Source organism: Papilio machaon, chromosome 17, assembly GCF_912999745.1.
Source record: "Papilio machaon chromosome 17, ilPapMach1.1, whole genome shotgun sequence".
NCBI lineage: Eukaryota > Metazoa > Arthropoda > Insecta > Lepidoptera > Papilionidae > Papilio > Papilio machaon.
Window position 1 is genome coordinate 7598679 of NC_060002.1, and position 14980 is coordinate 7613658.

Below are 14980 nucleotides of genomic sequence, written 5' to 3' on the forward strand. Positions count from 1 at the left end.
CACTGTCTAAATAATAAAAGACCGTAGTACTAAATCTTAAGGTTAGTCCACACTATACAAACAAAATACATTAAGGCTATTACTGCATTTTAAAAAGCGAGTCTTTTATGGCGAACCTTTGTTTTCGTCATTCATTCAGTTGCAATTACATCCTGACTGCGATTTAAACAAGTGCCTTTTAATTTAACCTCTTATTATTAATATGGCCTCAATTTACTTAATCACTAGCAGTCGCCCGGGACTTAAAAAAAATACTAAGTCTAGCCTATATATTCTTCCAGACTATGTTCTATATGTATGCCAAATTTCATCAAGATCTGTTGACTCGTTTTGGAGATACCTTCTAACAAACATCCATCCATCCATTCATCATTTTGCTATATATATAAGCAAAAATTAATTTACCTTCGGATTTTGTTATTTTGCTTTTGAAATCATCTGCTATTTTAATTTAACGTCACAGAAGGTATGTGTTATGAATGAAATTGTTCTTGCATTAATAGTAATTTTATGTCGACTTACCATTTAAGAATATGTTACTATAAGTTAATTTTAAATCTGTGTTAATGTCTCGTTCCTAAAATTGTGTGTGCATTAATTTTGACGAGACTCGTGTGTGATGAGAATAAGTGAACATCTGTATAGCTAGATGTTCCAATTTTAAAATATATTTCTTTTTTCTTTTCAAACATGGAGCCGCACATGTACGCTGTATTCTCTGGAGACACTTGACTTATTTTTAATAGACACGTGCCTGCGACGAAATATATCACTAATGTCCCGTAATTTCAATTTTTTTAAGCAATCAAGTTGTGAATTGTCATATGTGATGGTATTCCAGGAAATATTGTCTTTGAGACATTCTATAAAAATAGCAGCTTTTTAACGACATTGGTATATAATTTGTATTGCAACGGGATTATTAATATTTTCAAATAAATCAACTATCAAACCTTTACGCGATGTAACAAAATACCATTATAAATAAATAAACAAAGCAATATTGTGAATTTTCCTCGAAACTTTTCAAGTTTTTCTTGACATCAGACAGCCGAAGGCAAGGCGGTACCTACAGGCAATGGAAAATTGTTCACCGCAAGTCTATTGCGATTTTATTTCAAACGGGAAATAACTGTTGACTCCAACCAATTAACTGTCAAAATGTGAGCGCCAAAAGCCAAAGCGCTCGCCGACAACGATTTAAACAAATGACAATCAACATGAACTTAACTACCATTAAAATAGAGGGAAAATTCAATTAACTAAAGTGTCATTAAATCGTTAATTGCTATGTCAAAAACCTTTTAGCAATTATTTTCATAATTAACTAATTTGGCTACCTATTTTATGACATTTATGTAGTATAGTTAAGCAAACTTTTTGATCAATTAATCAGATATGCAGCAGTAGTTTTCCGATTATTTTTATGCAGTAAATAGACGTTTAGCACAATTATAAAAGAAGGTCTGCATTACCATTAACGAACCTCCACAATGTACGTAATATCTGGTGATAACGGTACAAAAAGGTTAATCATTTCGACTTGGAAATAAGATCAAAGAAATTGAAAAAGTATTACTTACGTCGATAGCTGATTGAACTCAATCAACTAAGTTCTTTATGTAAGCGTTGTATGTGGCCATTTCTTAGAATATTTGTTACTTGTGAATAATAAAGTTATACTGGTTATTAGTTTTTTTTTATGAAGTTTTAGGTCCAAAAAAGTTGGTCAGGTCCGCGCCATTTGGAATTATCTCTGCCTACACCTATGGGTTATGTGCGTGATTGTGTTGTTGGTTCGTCTTACATTAGATTTAAGTTATGGACTAAAAAATATGGTGAAAAATGTAATAATGGTACTTCTCGCTCTGAGTTTTTTTTATAAGATTTTTAGATACTATAAGCATAAATCTAAGAATGTTACTCTAAATTTTCAATATTTTACATTAAACATATTGGATTTTATATTCAAATCCTTTGGGCTATTCCATCTTTATACTTTAGAAGCTCGATTGGCATAGGTTTTTCCAAAGGTAAATGTTGTCGTGAAATCTTTTAGGTCTATAAATAAACAAATAACTTTATTGATCGTCGATGTCTGAGGATGAATAATTATAGGAATAAAATTAAATTTTAATTACACATAAACATTCACAATCATCGTTTCAATATCACTAACATCAGTCAGAATCCAAACAAAGCCATAAAATATAGAGAAGAAAAGATTGAACAATTGTACGACACACAAAGTTTTCAATTGTTCATACAACCAATCATTTAGTCAAATACAAGTAGTTTGATCTTTATTGAAACTTTTAATTTCATTGGATATTTTTATGAAGAATCATATCTTCTTTTGTATTATTCCAGTGACTTGATTTAACTAAAAGATTGCTTCTTTACAATTCGTAGACAATGTATTAACTACTTTACTATCTATATTTAAACCTAACTAATTTACATTTACAATTTGTAATTTAAATGAGCTCGTTTTCGAAACGACAAGTATGTGCCATTTAGTTGATAAAACAGAAATTGGTATCTAGACTTTTATTATTTAATACAACTTCATAACAAATTCAAAATAATCTGTAACCTTTACCACGATAGAATTCTTGAACCAAAATTGTTATAATACTGTCATACTGTTTAACAGTGGTAGACGCCAGCAACAACTGTTGCCCGGCTCGCCCGGTGAAATACCACGACCACACAGAAGACAGGCGTCAAGTGGAAGTAATTCCGCGTACAGTCTAATGAGTGTGGTGCCGGAGGCCTACTTTTAGTCCTATTTCCCTCGCCACCCTATTCATATAAGGAAAGGATAGGAAGGGGAGGTGGATTTGATGGAGGAGGAGATGCATAGACAGGTTAAATATTCTCTTTTTGTGTGTCTCCTCCTTCATCGATTGAGGGTAGGCAACGCATCTGCAATTGCGAATGTCTATGGGCAGCGGTAGCTTCGCCATTTCAGCGAATTCATGTGGCCGCTTGCTAGTTTGCCACCTTGTAATATAAAAAAAATATATGTGTATTAAAGGTTATTTTGGTTCAAGAATAGTGAATTTGACAGTAGCTATTTTTGTACAATATTACTGAATAATGTTCTATTATTAAAAATAAATTCAAGACAGCCAAAAATAAAGACGTTTAAAAAAATGGTAAATTTGAAAGAAACAAATCCTGGAATTTGTTAACTAAATTGGACGGACTTAACAAAATATTTTTTTTTCAATTGAATTTTCTGACTCGCATATTTTTCATCGTAAACGAATTCTATATTTGTACATCTTTTACCTAATCGAATGAATTAACAAAATAGTATACATGAAATTGTTAACGTTTAATAAAATGTATTCCAACTGGCTATAGACATAATATGTACATTTGTTTAATGTATTTGGAGGCCTTATATATAATAATAAGTGTATAATAATAATATAATACAGTAATATGTAGATTTTTGTACAAGTAACATGTGACCGATGTCAAAGCTTCTTTATTGAATCGTTTTGATTATCCTTACATAAATTGCTATAAATATAGTCTGCACTGTAAAACTAGAAAGAGGTCGTTTATATAACAATATCTCACGGAAAATTTAATTCATAGGTTAAACAGCTTTTCCATGAAACGTTCAGTTTTTATAAGTTTTGTTTTTGGGTTTCAACTACAGGTATATATAAAAAACAATTTTTCGTTATTCGCCTGTGAAATTGAATATTGTACAATTATTCGTGTTGGTTTTTCGTTAATTTATCGTTCAAAGGATTCTTGGAAATCTTGTTTGTTTTGTAGATAGATTAGAAGCGAATAAAGAACGAAAATACTTATATAAAACATTCAGCTATTGATTTGAAATTCAGATGTCGGAACATTATATACGTATGTTGGTACCAAATAAATCTACAATCAGTCTTATTTAAATTTAATTTCCTTTGGTTTCGCTGAAATGAATATCTTTTAACAACAACAGATACATAACAGTTAGATGCAACTCTCCTTCACCCTGCGCGACGACGTGACGACCTCAGGTCGCAACCGCGCCGCCGCCGCGGCGATGTCCGCGCTGCGCGCCGTCACACCGCGGTTCACCAGCGCTATATTCTGCAAGTCACCAACATTATTATAAACACTATCAATATTATTTAGTGTTAACTATTTAAATGTTAAAAGTTTACTTTCGTAGTATTTTCCTTTCCTTTCGTCTTTTCCTCAAGTCAGAGCTTAATTCAGCAATTGTACTTAATGCATTCAGTTTATCTACATACATATATATTTGAAGCATCTACGTTTGAACATAATATTAAAACTACAGTCACTTCTCTTCTTCCGATTACTAGGCGAAATAGAGGCTACTGCGATCTAAATAAACTAGAACCAAAATCAATGAACCAGATCCAGAATCAATCAATCAATCAATCAATAACTCAAAACAAAATAAACTCTCGCCCTAAAGATGGACTAAACTAAACTAGTCGGTGCCGAGTTAATCCGTTCTTATTTAATTTATTATAATGTCTCACGATAGTTTAAACAATTTAAATTAGAACCATTTTGATGAAAGAACCAACTTTATGAAGTACAACAAAAAATATCTATAACATGATATCAGACACGAGTTTTCATGTGAGCATGTTTTACGGAGTAGCTTTTTTAATTAATTAAAGAGACGAATTTTTGCCCACAGGAGTCAAAGCTATCTACTTAGAGCTTTTAATGTTAAATGAAAATTTTATTTGAACGAATTCAGACATTTTAACGGTTGTAGAATTTCATATAAAATCTAGGACAACATAATTTAATATGCTTCTTAGTTTAATTAAAAATGTTTACATGATAAACTCCGATGTTTGTCTCCCAAGAGGAATGGATGAGAGTTAAAGAGTAGCAGATGTTAGGTTGCTTTTTCTATACTTACAGTACTAAATAACGATTGCTCGCTGTATATTCTTCTCGGTTCATTTTCTTGAAATGATGATTTACTGTACACTTCCGTAGGTTTTTTATCTAAAACAAAAAAAAAAGCACAATTTAAAATTTATAGGTAACATAAAATTGTGTACAACTAATGTGCTTGTTCAACTAATTATCCATACCATAGTGAAATGGTATGATATCGGGGTCGGTCTCTTCGACGTCGCCCTCCATCTTCAGCTCGTACTGGCTGCTGTAGTCGATCTTGGGCGACGCTGAATACGTGACGTCATCGCTCTTATCTCGTCGCGGGAACGAGTCCACGCTGTCTTCCGAATATAAAGCATTGCTGTTAAAATGTAAAAAAAAGCAAGTGTAGAGCGATTCGAGTCGTATAAAGTTATTATAACATAAAATCACCGACAATATACTCAAAATATTTATTTGTTTTTGGAAACTTGCTTTTAAAGCTGTAAATTATTTAGTCAACTTATCTGTTAATTGGATATTTCATAGAATAGAATAAGAAAGTATACAGTCGTGATATGTTTGCCCATAGCAATAGTACTAACGTGGACGGTGGATGCTTGCGGTGTCGTGCGGCGTGCCGGCGGTACAACGCGGCGATGACAGCGCACACCGCCGCACTCAGCAGCGCCGCCGCCGCCAGCAGCGCCACCAGCAGCGGCGAGAGCGACAGCCCGCCACTGCCGCCTGCGCCACACACACACACACATATATATATATATATATATATATATATATATATATATATATATATATATATATATATATATATATATATATATATATATATATATATATACAACTAGGATTTAAACATCCTTTACGTCAATTATAACATTTTGGGACAGCTGTAATTGCCAGGGAATGCACATGCGAAAGTGGTTGCACTAGAAAATAACTAAACAAAGAGATCTCTTTTAACAAAAATGATATGACACTAAATTATGTTTTTTTTAAGGGAAAAATATACATTGAACGGTTTCCAATACCACTACAGGATTTAGGTAATCCTACTTTAACGATGTTAACAGTAACACTTACCAGTGTACTTATCCGGAGATCGTAACGCGATCGTGTACAAAGTGACTATTTCGCTCCTCCCCTTGGCGTTAGCAGAGTACAAGTTCAGTATGTAGCTCACTCTACTGTCTACCCCCAGCACTTCGAAACTCGGCGTGAAGTTTGACGTCACGTTAGCGCGGACCTGAACCGATATTATTATAAAGACCCAACCTTCGAAAAGAATGAAAAGAAGAAGAAATTTAATTAATGGAACAGTAATAGGTCTTCAAACGCTCAAGTTTATAAAGTTCTTTTAAAAAATAGTTTCCTGTGTAGTTAAAAATATTGGTGAAATCTGGCAAAATAATACTTGATGTTACTGTCTACGTTAGTACTTCGCTTAAAGAGTAATGAGCCGTCCTAAGACTTGTTTACGTATTGTTAGATATTTGATGCAAAAGTATTTTAAAAGAAATAAACTAACAGCGAAATAGTGAATTCAACTCTACTTCTAAATAATCCTCGCAATAGTATAAATTCAAACCGAACGTAAGTAAACAAAAATGTAACAAGAATGTCAGACGTTCCGCAATGACGGATGGAGAGAGACTGCCTCGAGCAGCAGCGCACGCTTCCTTATAAAACCTTTTGTGAGACTACCCTCAACAGTCTGTTAGATATTTGATATGTCTAGTGCTGCGCCGATACACCGGCACAGTGTTGATTTTTGTCTCTAACAGTTCGGCCATCCTGCATTTCCTTCGTCCTCGAAGGAGTATTGATCCTTGCTGCATCGTTTTACACGCTGTCCCAAGCGCCATGAAGAGCCAGAACACCTCCAAGAAAAAGGACCTAAAAGCAAATCAGCCCCGTAGGCAGAAAATATAGCCCCGTAGGCAAACATATAGCCCCGTAGGCAAACATACAGCCCCGTAGGCAAAACATATAGCCCCGTAGGCAAACATATAGCCCCGTAGGCACAACTTAGCCCCGTAGGCAAAACATATAGCCCCGTAGGCAAAACATATAGCCCCGTAGGCACAACTTAGCCCCGTAGGCACAACTTAGCCCCGTGGGCAAAACATATAGCCCCGTAGGCAAAACACAGCCCGGAGGCAAACATATAGCCCCGTAGGCAAACATATAGCCCCGTAGGCACAACTTAGCCCCGTAGGCACAACTTAGCCCCGTAGGCACAATTTAGCCCCGTAGGCAAAACATATAGCACATTTTGTATCAACCATGTATCTGAAATAAAACTAATAATAATTGTTATTAAACATACGCCCGGAGGCTAAACATACGCCCCATAGGCAATCTTTGATTTTCTTTTATCAATCATGTGTCTGAAATAAAAGTTTTATTAATCATACGCCCCATAGGCAAAACATACGCCCGGAGGCAACATATACGCCCGGAGGCTAAACATACGCCCCATAGGCAATCTTTGATTTTCTTTTATCAATCATGTGTCTGAAATAAAAGTTTTATTAATCATACGCCCCATAGGCAAAACATACGCCCGGAGGCAACATATACGCCCTGAGGCTAAACATACGCCCCATAGGCAATCTTTGATTTTCTTTTATCGATCATGTGTCTGAAATAAAAGTTTTATTATTATTACCAATCATACGCCCCATAGGCAATCTTTGATTTTCTTTTATCGATCATGTGTCTGGCATTCCGCGCACCCTTGATTCGCGAACACTGGTATGATTCTGATGTCGACTCAACTTACTGCGACTACAACGATTATCACGGTAACGTTCTGACATTTGTCTCTTAGCCTTTATTTTCACGAAAATACAAACACAACCACAGAGTGAGCAAAGTGGATAGAATCACGCGGATCCTATCCCACTTCTGATGTTAGATATTTGATGCAAAAGTATTTTAAAAGAAATAAACTAACAGCGAAATAGTGAATTCAACTCTACTTCTAAATAATCCTCGCAATAGTATAAATTCAAACCGAACGTAAGTAAACAAAAATGTAACAAGAATGTCAGACGTTCCGCAATGACGGATGGAGAGAGACTGCCTCGAGCAGCAGCGCACGCTTCCTTATAAAACCTTTTGTGAGACTACCCTCAACAGTCTGTTAGATATTTGATATGTCTAGTGCTGCGCCGATACACCGGCACAGTGTTGATTTTTGTCTCTAACAGTATATTGTTGTATAATAGCAAATAGCGAGGCAGAAAAATGAATAGATCGCGCCATAGAATATAGAAGATAGGAAGAGCGGAGCGACAGATCCAATTACTGATAGAAAATATGGCATCTAACGACACAAAGCCGTCCTCTGGTAATTGGCAAAGTGTAAAAATAAATAAATAAACCCGACGCCTTCTGTCCGAGAACATGGAGAAAGAAAACAATATAGTTAATTTAAGTTATAAATAAGAATGCCAACTAACATTTTAAATGAAATACACATTGTAGTAGTTGGAAAGGTTTTCCGACCCTACGTGAGTGAAATGAGGACAGGGTGAAGATGATGAGATGGTTGAGGGCTATAGCATCCTAAGTCCAAGATTAGCGCGCATTTTGCACACACATTATATATGACCATGTTAAATTAGTTAAGTGATAACGTAATATGTTAAGTGTATTTACCATAAGTGAAGGTAACTCTAGCACTTCCATGTAGAATGTCTGCGGCAATCCTCCGTCAAAGCCCTCCGTGCATTCGACAGACAGACTTTCTGAGCTCTGGTTCACAATAGAACAGTTCTGCAGCGTGGACGGACGATCTGGACAAAGCGGGTATATATTTTTGTTACAGAATTTGCTTTTTTATTTCAAAGTTTAAATAATATCTTAAATATCAAAAACATCAAATAATTTGAATTTAACTAGCGGTGTTTAAAATCAATCTATTAATTGTCTGTAAAAGTCAAACATGTGAATAACATTAAAGTTATTACAAAACTAATTAGCAAATGTTAATTATAAACGCACTTGACATGACGTTGACATTACCTCGCAATGTGTACAATCAAACATAATGATATAACAGAGCAAACGTTCCTATTATTTATACTATTACAACACCAGAATCCAAGATATGTACAATACACACATTACACCGGGCAAGGCGACTCATTCGCGCAACGGATGTTGTTTTTGCTGGCATCTATCACTTTTAAATCTACTTCCTATTTACTTTTTAACTGTTACAAGATCTTATATAGAGAACATACAAATACAAAATATCTTAGTATTACATTTAGCACTCTAATTGTTACCTTTGGTATCATCAGGTAACAATAGACAATGTTTACCTGCGGGAACAATCTTGTAGACACAAGGCGTCTCCTGCCGGCCGGCCGCATTCACCGCGAAGCATGAAATAGTTCCGTAATCCATGTTCGACAGCGGTGTATACCGCAGTACGGACGTGTAGTTGTACATAGTGTACAGGCTAAAAACAATAGTAGGTACACTTTAAGTAATTTAGAGGCTTTGGTGACTTGCTATCGTTCTCTATTGCAATGGCTTTCATTTAATCGCTGAAAAAAAAAGTGAGGAATATTCAACGAATTTGAATATTTATTTTTTATATTTACATCAAAATAAACAGACAAATCAAACATTAAAAATATGTTCAAATACAAATTTATTTTACAACATTCTGTGCTCTGTCGAATTCTGGGAATCAGTTATATGAATAACGAAATATATTAAATGTTTACAGACACCTATAATTCTGAGAGCAGAATATGATTTACCTTTTTTCGAAAAAAAAATTGAATTCGTGCTTGCTATTTACCCGAATATCGAAGATAAAACGTACAATTTATTAAATTCATTTACTGGATGTTCATTTAAATATTTTAATACTCTTTGTGCACTAAAATATGGTATAATTTAAGTACACATCGCGCTCCAACACATTTCAAATTAGTAGATATTAAGACAGGCAAACAGAAATAGTTTTATATGGAAAATAAGCAAACATTCGTATATTTTGACACTATCTAAATGTAAATGCGGTTAGCGCGGTAGTTTTTATTTTAAAGTAAAAATTTTAGCATCTTGATAGGTCTCATGAGAGCCGTAAAATAGAGATTAACTCTCATTTATTTCTCTTCTCGGACACTTAATCGTTGCTTTAGTGCGGCAACTGCGCGCTGTTGAAATACATGTGCGCTTATTTTAAATTATAGGCTTGGCATTATATAAATGCATTTCTGTTAAATATTTCTTTGAAAATTTATTGGAAACGTTCAAATATTAAATTACATTAACATATTGAATGTATGTTTTATGAATCACTAGTACTAGAGAAAACTCATTTTTTGTACCCACAAAAAAAAAACGTTTCACTGATGATTCTAACAGTGAACATTACATACCTAAAACTTAAATAAAAATTTTAGCTTGTAGTAATATAGACGAATTTAAAATGTCACAAAAAAAATAATTTACGTGATTCGAACTCACGACCACCCGATTTGATATGTCTCGAACGTTGAGATCCATCATCACACTGACCTGGGCTGCAGTTCAGTATGTCCGCCGGAACTGTCGACTGTCCAGACGAAGGCAGTGGGCTGCGGGCTGGCGTCCACCGCGCACGTCAGCTCCACAGTCTCCTGCCGCAGCGCGCCCCACACTCCGCTCTGCGGCTGCTGCTGTTGCTTGCATAGTGGCGCGTCTACAACCATATCTATACTGTGTGACGTCGTGGTGGGCATTACAAATAAGCGAGTCCAGTACGACCGTTGGATAGACCACATGAGGATGTGATGAAGCGACTTAACAGATGACTCCTCTCTTTGTACGGGTTCTTGAAATTTATATCCAGTCTCAAAGAGTGTGGAGGCGATATTTATTGCAGTCGACTTTGTAAGAGTTAAGCACTGTCTCATTTTAAAAAGAGTGAATTAGAATCAACCTCAACTACCTCTCGCTTTATTAGTCTTCTATGCCCTGTCCCTGATATTTTCGTCTGAAACGATTGGCCTGACAACTGAAATATTTAGTAAAAATGACAAACAATCAGTACTAACATCTGACTTGCAGCGTGACAGAGTTGCTGGTGGCGCTGCCCTCAGCGTTGTGCGCGAGGCAGCTGTACTCGCCACTGGACGAGCGATCGACGCGCTGCAGCACGAGGCTCTGGTCGCTAAAGATAACCCCGGTACTCGCATTCTGCACGATCTCGCGCGCCTACAAACAGAACGCTGTTTAATATTACGTTATGCTTTATAATAATTTCAGTTATAGATTGTACTTCTTTCTGAGATTATAAATGAGTTTGGTCAAAGCCTGTGAATGATTTCGATAAAATCCTCAAATTGTTTATCAATTGACTTGTGTATTTAACTTGGGAAGAGCTATTTTGGTACTGAAATAAATTTACACTCTTTAAGATAGGATAAAAATAAAACGATAGACAATATTTGAGATATATAAGCTAACATAAAATATGAACTAAATAGCGGTAATTACCCCCTTGAACCACGATAGTCTTGTCGCTTTAGGATTTGCCTTTATGTTGCATTCAAAATAAACATCTTCACCCTCCTTAATGTGGCCAGGATTTAGAGTCGAACCCATTTTCAATGTCACTATCGGTACATCTGGAAAAAATATATTTATTTATACTGCTATACTTACGGTTACTCGTATAAATGTTTATCTATTGCTTACATAACAACGGTAAAATAATAAACAACTGATTAGTGCTTCAACGTTTACGTTAAATTTTTTATAAATGTTTACTGAAGTTATTTACTAATTTACTTTTTTAACAATAACTGTATTCGTGTGCAATTCTGAAATTCTCCATACAAGTAATATAATTCACGTCCTAATATATATGATCGTTGAAACGAGTTAAATAACTATGTAACATATAACACAAAGAAATGGTCGATGTGTAAAAGCGTGAAAATTCTTTTACATTTATTTCAGCTATTGTGCATTCGATAAAATTCCCGAGTTGGGGTTACAAAACGAGGGCGGAGGGAGCATTGAAGCGCCGGTAATCCCCGCGGTGTTCGGGGTGAAGCTAGTTGCGGAACCAATTATCAAGAGGTAAATTGGATGTTTTCTTATATTATTCTACAGCTGCGATAAATATAAAATCCTAATCAGTAGTCGACTAAAAAAACAGAAAAAGTTTAATAATTTTCATGTATGAAATGAAAATCACAGCAACATTATTTTTCAATTAGTAAATTCCTTGATTTCTTCTATTATTCCCACACTTACATCACTGATATAGAGGAACTATTTTAACCTTTGATTCGAGTCATAACTAAATCAATGGTACGCAATAAAATTGGTATCTATTACTGCAGAAAAGATCCATTGGTCGGCGTCGTTTCATAAATTAACGACGGCGATTATATCGGGAACTGGAATCTGCAGAATTATCGCAAGGCGCTAGATGACGCTCTCCGCCAACACATTGACAAACGCCCAACATTACAGCCACTTAACAGTATTGCCTCACATTAACATAATTGTGCTTCAACAATTTATCAGCCAACGCAAATGATTATGTTTATTTTATTCGTTTCCATTACAATAATATTAGTTAGATAATTTATTGTTCAATTAATTTAAATACAATACTCAAGATGTCTCAAACAGTTAAGGATTTAACAACAGATATCTCTCTGTTTTGCCATACGAGGAAAGCAGTTTTTTGAGGAAACTTTGCTTATTTTATTGGGGACAAAAAAAATGTGATAATCATTTTATATTGCCTTCACATTAGCGTGCGGCTATTAAAATACGTTATCATTAAAACTCTAAAATAAAGTATCGAGAATAATTAAAAAAAACGCACTTTATACAAGTAAAATAAATTTTCTTATAATTACAATTTTGATGTATCTCAGATATCATAGTGAATCATTGAAAGTACGACTTACAATGAACATTAAGCTTCCAAGAGTCTTCGAGCAGTGCGGCGGAGAGGCGCGGGTTCTCAGCGCGGCAGACCAGGCTGCGCTCGTGGTCCTCCGCCTCCGGGGTAAAAGTCAGCACGCTCAACGTCGCGTTCGTGTCGGAGAACTAACACAACAAAACACATCTTGTTAATACTTCAATACAATGCATTATACATTACTAGCTGTCGCCCGCGACTCCGTCCGCGCGGAATTAAAACTTAATTAGTAGCCTACGTTTTATTCCAGACTATGTTCTTTATCAATTCCAAATTTTAACCATCCGTTAAGCCGTTCTGGACATACCTTGTAGTAACATCCATCGATACATCCATCCATCCAAACATTCACACTTATAATATTACTATGATTGCTTAATTGAGTAGTTTTTGTGTTAAGTTATATTTTTTATTAATATCTTTCTTTTTTTTCTTTTATATTAACTGCATTTATAAAGTAATACTAATCTAAGTTAAATTAATATTCTGATTAACGACGTCATAGAAATCAATAGTCTATTAAAAGAGTCTTTTTTTTACTATGACAAATTCGTTTTTATATGTACAGTAAAATGAATAATTTTAGTTCAAAGAATGTAAAATTAAATCCACATTGAGCGAACGCGAAAGACGAGCGTCAGTAGAGAGAGTTCCCACTTCCCAGTTCCGAGTTCGCAGTTCCCAGTTCCCAGGACGATTGATATGCGGCGAGCGCGCGCCTGCAGAGCGACGTGTCAACGATGTTAATAATTACCAAATTTAAGTGCCCGCATCGATGTAAGGTTATTCCATTTCATAATAACGAACAAGATAACTTTGATGAATACATAATTTCAATTAATATGCATAATATGCACACGATAAAGTAATCATTATGATTTCTATTAAATTTTCAAGACGGCATAGTTATTCATTTGATGAAATTAAAATTAAATCTTTGATATACTACGTAAAGTTATTTCAATATTCATTAGTAAAAAGGTTAACCACATATTCGTTAACCTTTAGGGTAAAATTAAAAGTAACCATCAAATTTCATGTTAAATTGAACAGTTTTTCGGCGACACTGATATTGAATTGACGTTCGAAATAACAAGACCAAATTACGTGTAGAAATGTATCTGATAAAAACATTTAATCAATTTTTACTGAAACAAATAACGTTAAGGTTAAAAGACAATGTGCATTTCCGCATCTTAATTGACGTACTTTTACATAATTAAATTTATATAAGATTTTTTCAATACATGGAATTTTTTACCTTGTGAAAACTACTGCTGGTTATGAAAATAAAAATGGAAACTAAACTTCTTTTTTTATTTTAATAACGTAACAACTGGGGTTTACTTTTAACAGGTAAATCCACAATTGCTTTTTTATACCGCCGATGTTTTTTATACACGTCCCCATTGAAATCTTAATTGCCTTTCATACAGCGATGCTACGCTATCCTTTTTTATTTTATCATCAGAAATGGAAATTAATGAAGGCTTCGAGGGAAATGTCATTTAAACATAACAATGCACTTTAATACACGATATTGATATTTATTAAGCCCCACCGTTTTATTTTAATCACTCGCTTAAAATAGCTCGTTATTTTCTTTTAACTTTATCCGTAATTCATTTAAAAAAAACTCAAAGGATTGCATGAACGGGATTATAAAAGATAGTATCATCATGAGTCAATTTAAGCCTTGTTTTTAGCCTTTAAGTAATTTAACGCTTGAGAAACCTTATGACCAGAAAACCCCTTTCGTACATATTGGACGTTACGTTATTATTTAATTAATAAAATGTACTTAAACAGCGTATGAAAAACTACCATACTTTATAAATGAAATCTACAGTGTACAATAATTTAATATAAATCCAAACCGTTTTAGACTTTCTCCTGAGCTGGCGCGTTCCTTTCCACCAGGTGACTTGGGCTGCGGGCCGCGAGCCGGTCGCCTTGCACTCCACCTCGTAGCTCCTGTCCGCTGATAGCTGTTGGCTCTTGTTCAGGATTTGCACCGTCAAAGGCCTTACTGATACAACATAATAGGTACTACTTCATACAAAATAAAACACATGTACAAAGGAAGTAAATATTTAAGATGTCTGAGTTGTTAATCGATTTTTT

The 14980-nt window shown here is 34.8% G+C and overlaps 1 protein-coding gene across 1 annotated transcript in view; it reads right to left on the reverse strand.

The window, feature by feature from the left end:
- Nucleotides 1-3895: 3895 nt before the first annotated feature.
- LOC106707902 (nephrin) overlaps nt 3896-14980 on the reverse strand; it is a 54774-nt gene continuing 43689 nt past the window's right edge. Inside the window, exons 6-17 of the mRNA XM_045681785.1 lie at nt 14734-14885; nt 12843-12984; nt 11410-11540; nt 10968-11127; nt 10450-10612; nt 9237-9376; nt 8569-8705; nt 5986-6148; nt 5490-5631; nt 5100-5266; nt 4922-5010; nt 3896-4107 (exon numbers count right to left, since the gene is read on the reverse strand). Of these exons, the coding sequence (XP_045537741.1) occupies nt 3988-4107; nt 4922-5010; nt 5100-5266; nt 5490-5631; nt 5986-6148; nt 8569-8705; nt 9237-9376; nt 10450-10612; nt 10968-11127; nt 11410-11540; nt 12843-12984; nt 14734-14885 (1706 nt within the window). The 3' untranslated portion in view covers nt 3896-3987. The remainder of the gene's footprint in view (nt 4108-4921; nt 5011-5099; nt 5267-5489; nt 5632-5985; nt 6149-8568; nt 8706-9236; nt 9377-10449; nt 10613-10967; nt 11128-11409; nt 11541-12842; nt 12985-14733; nt 14886-14980) is intronic.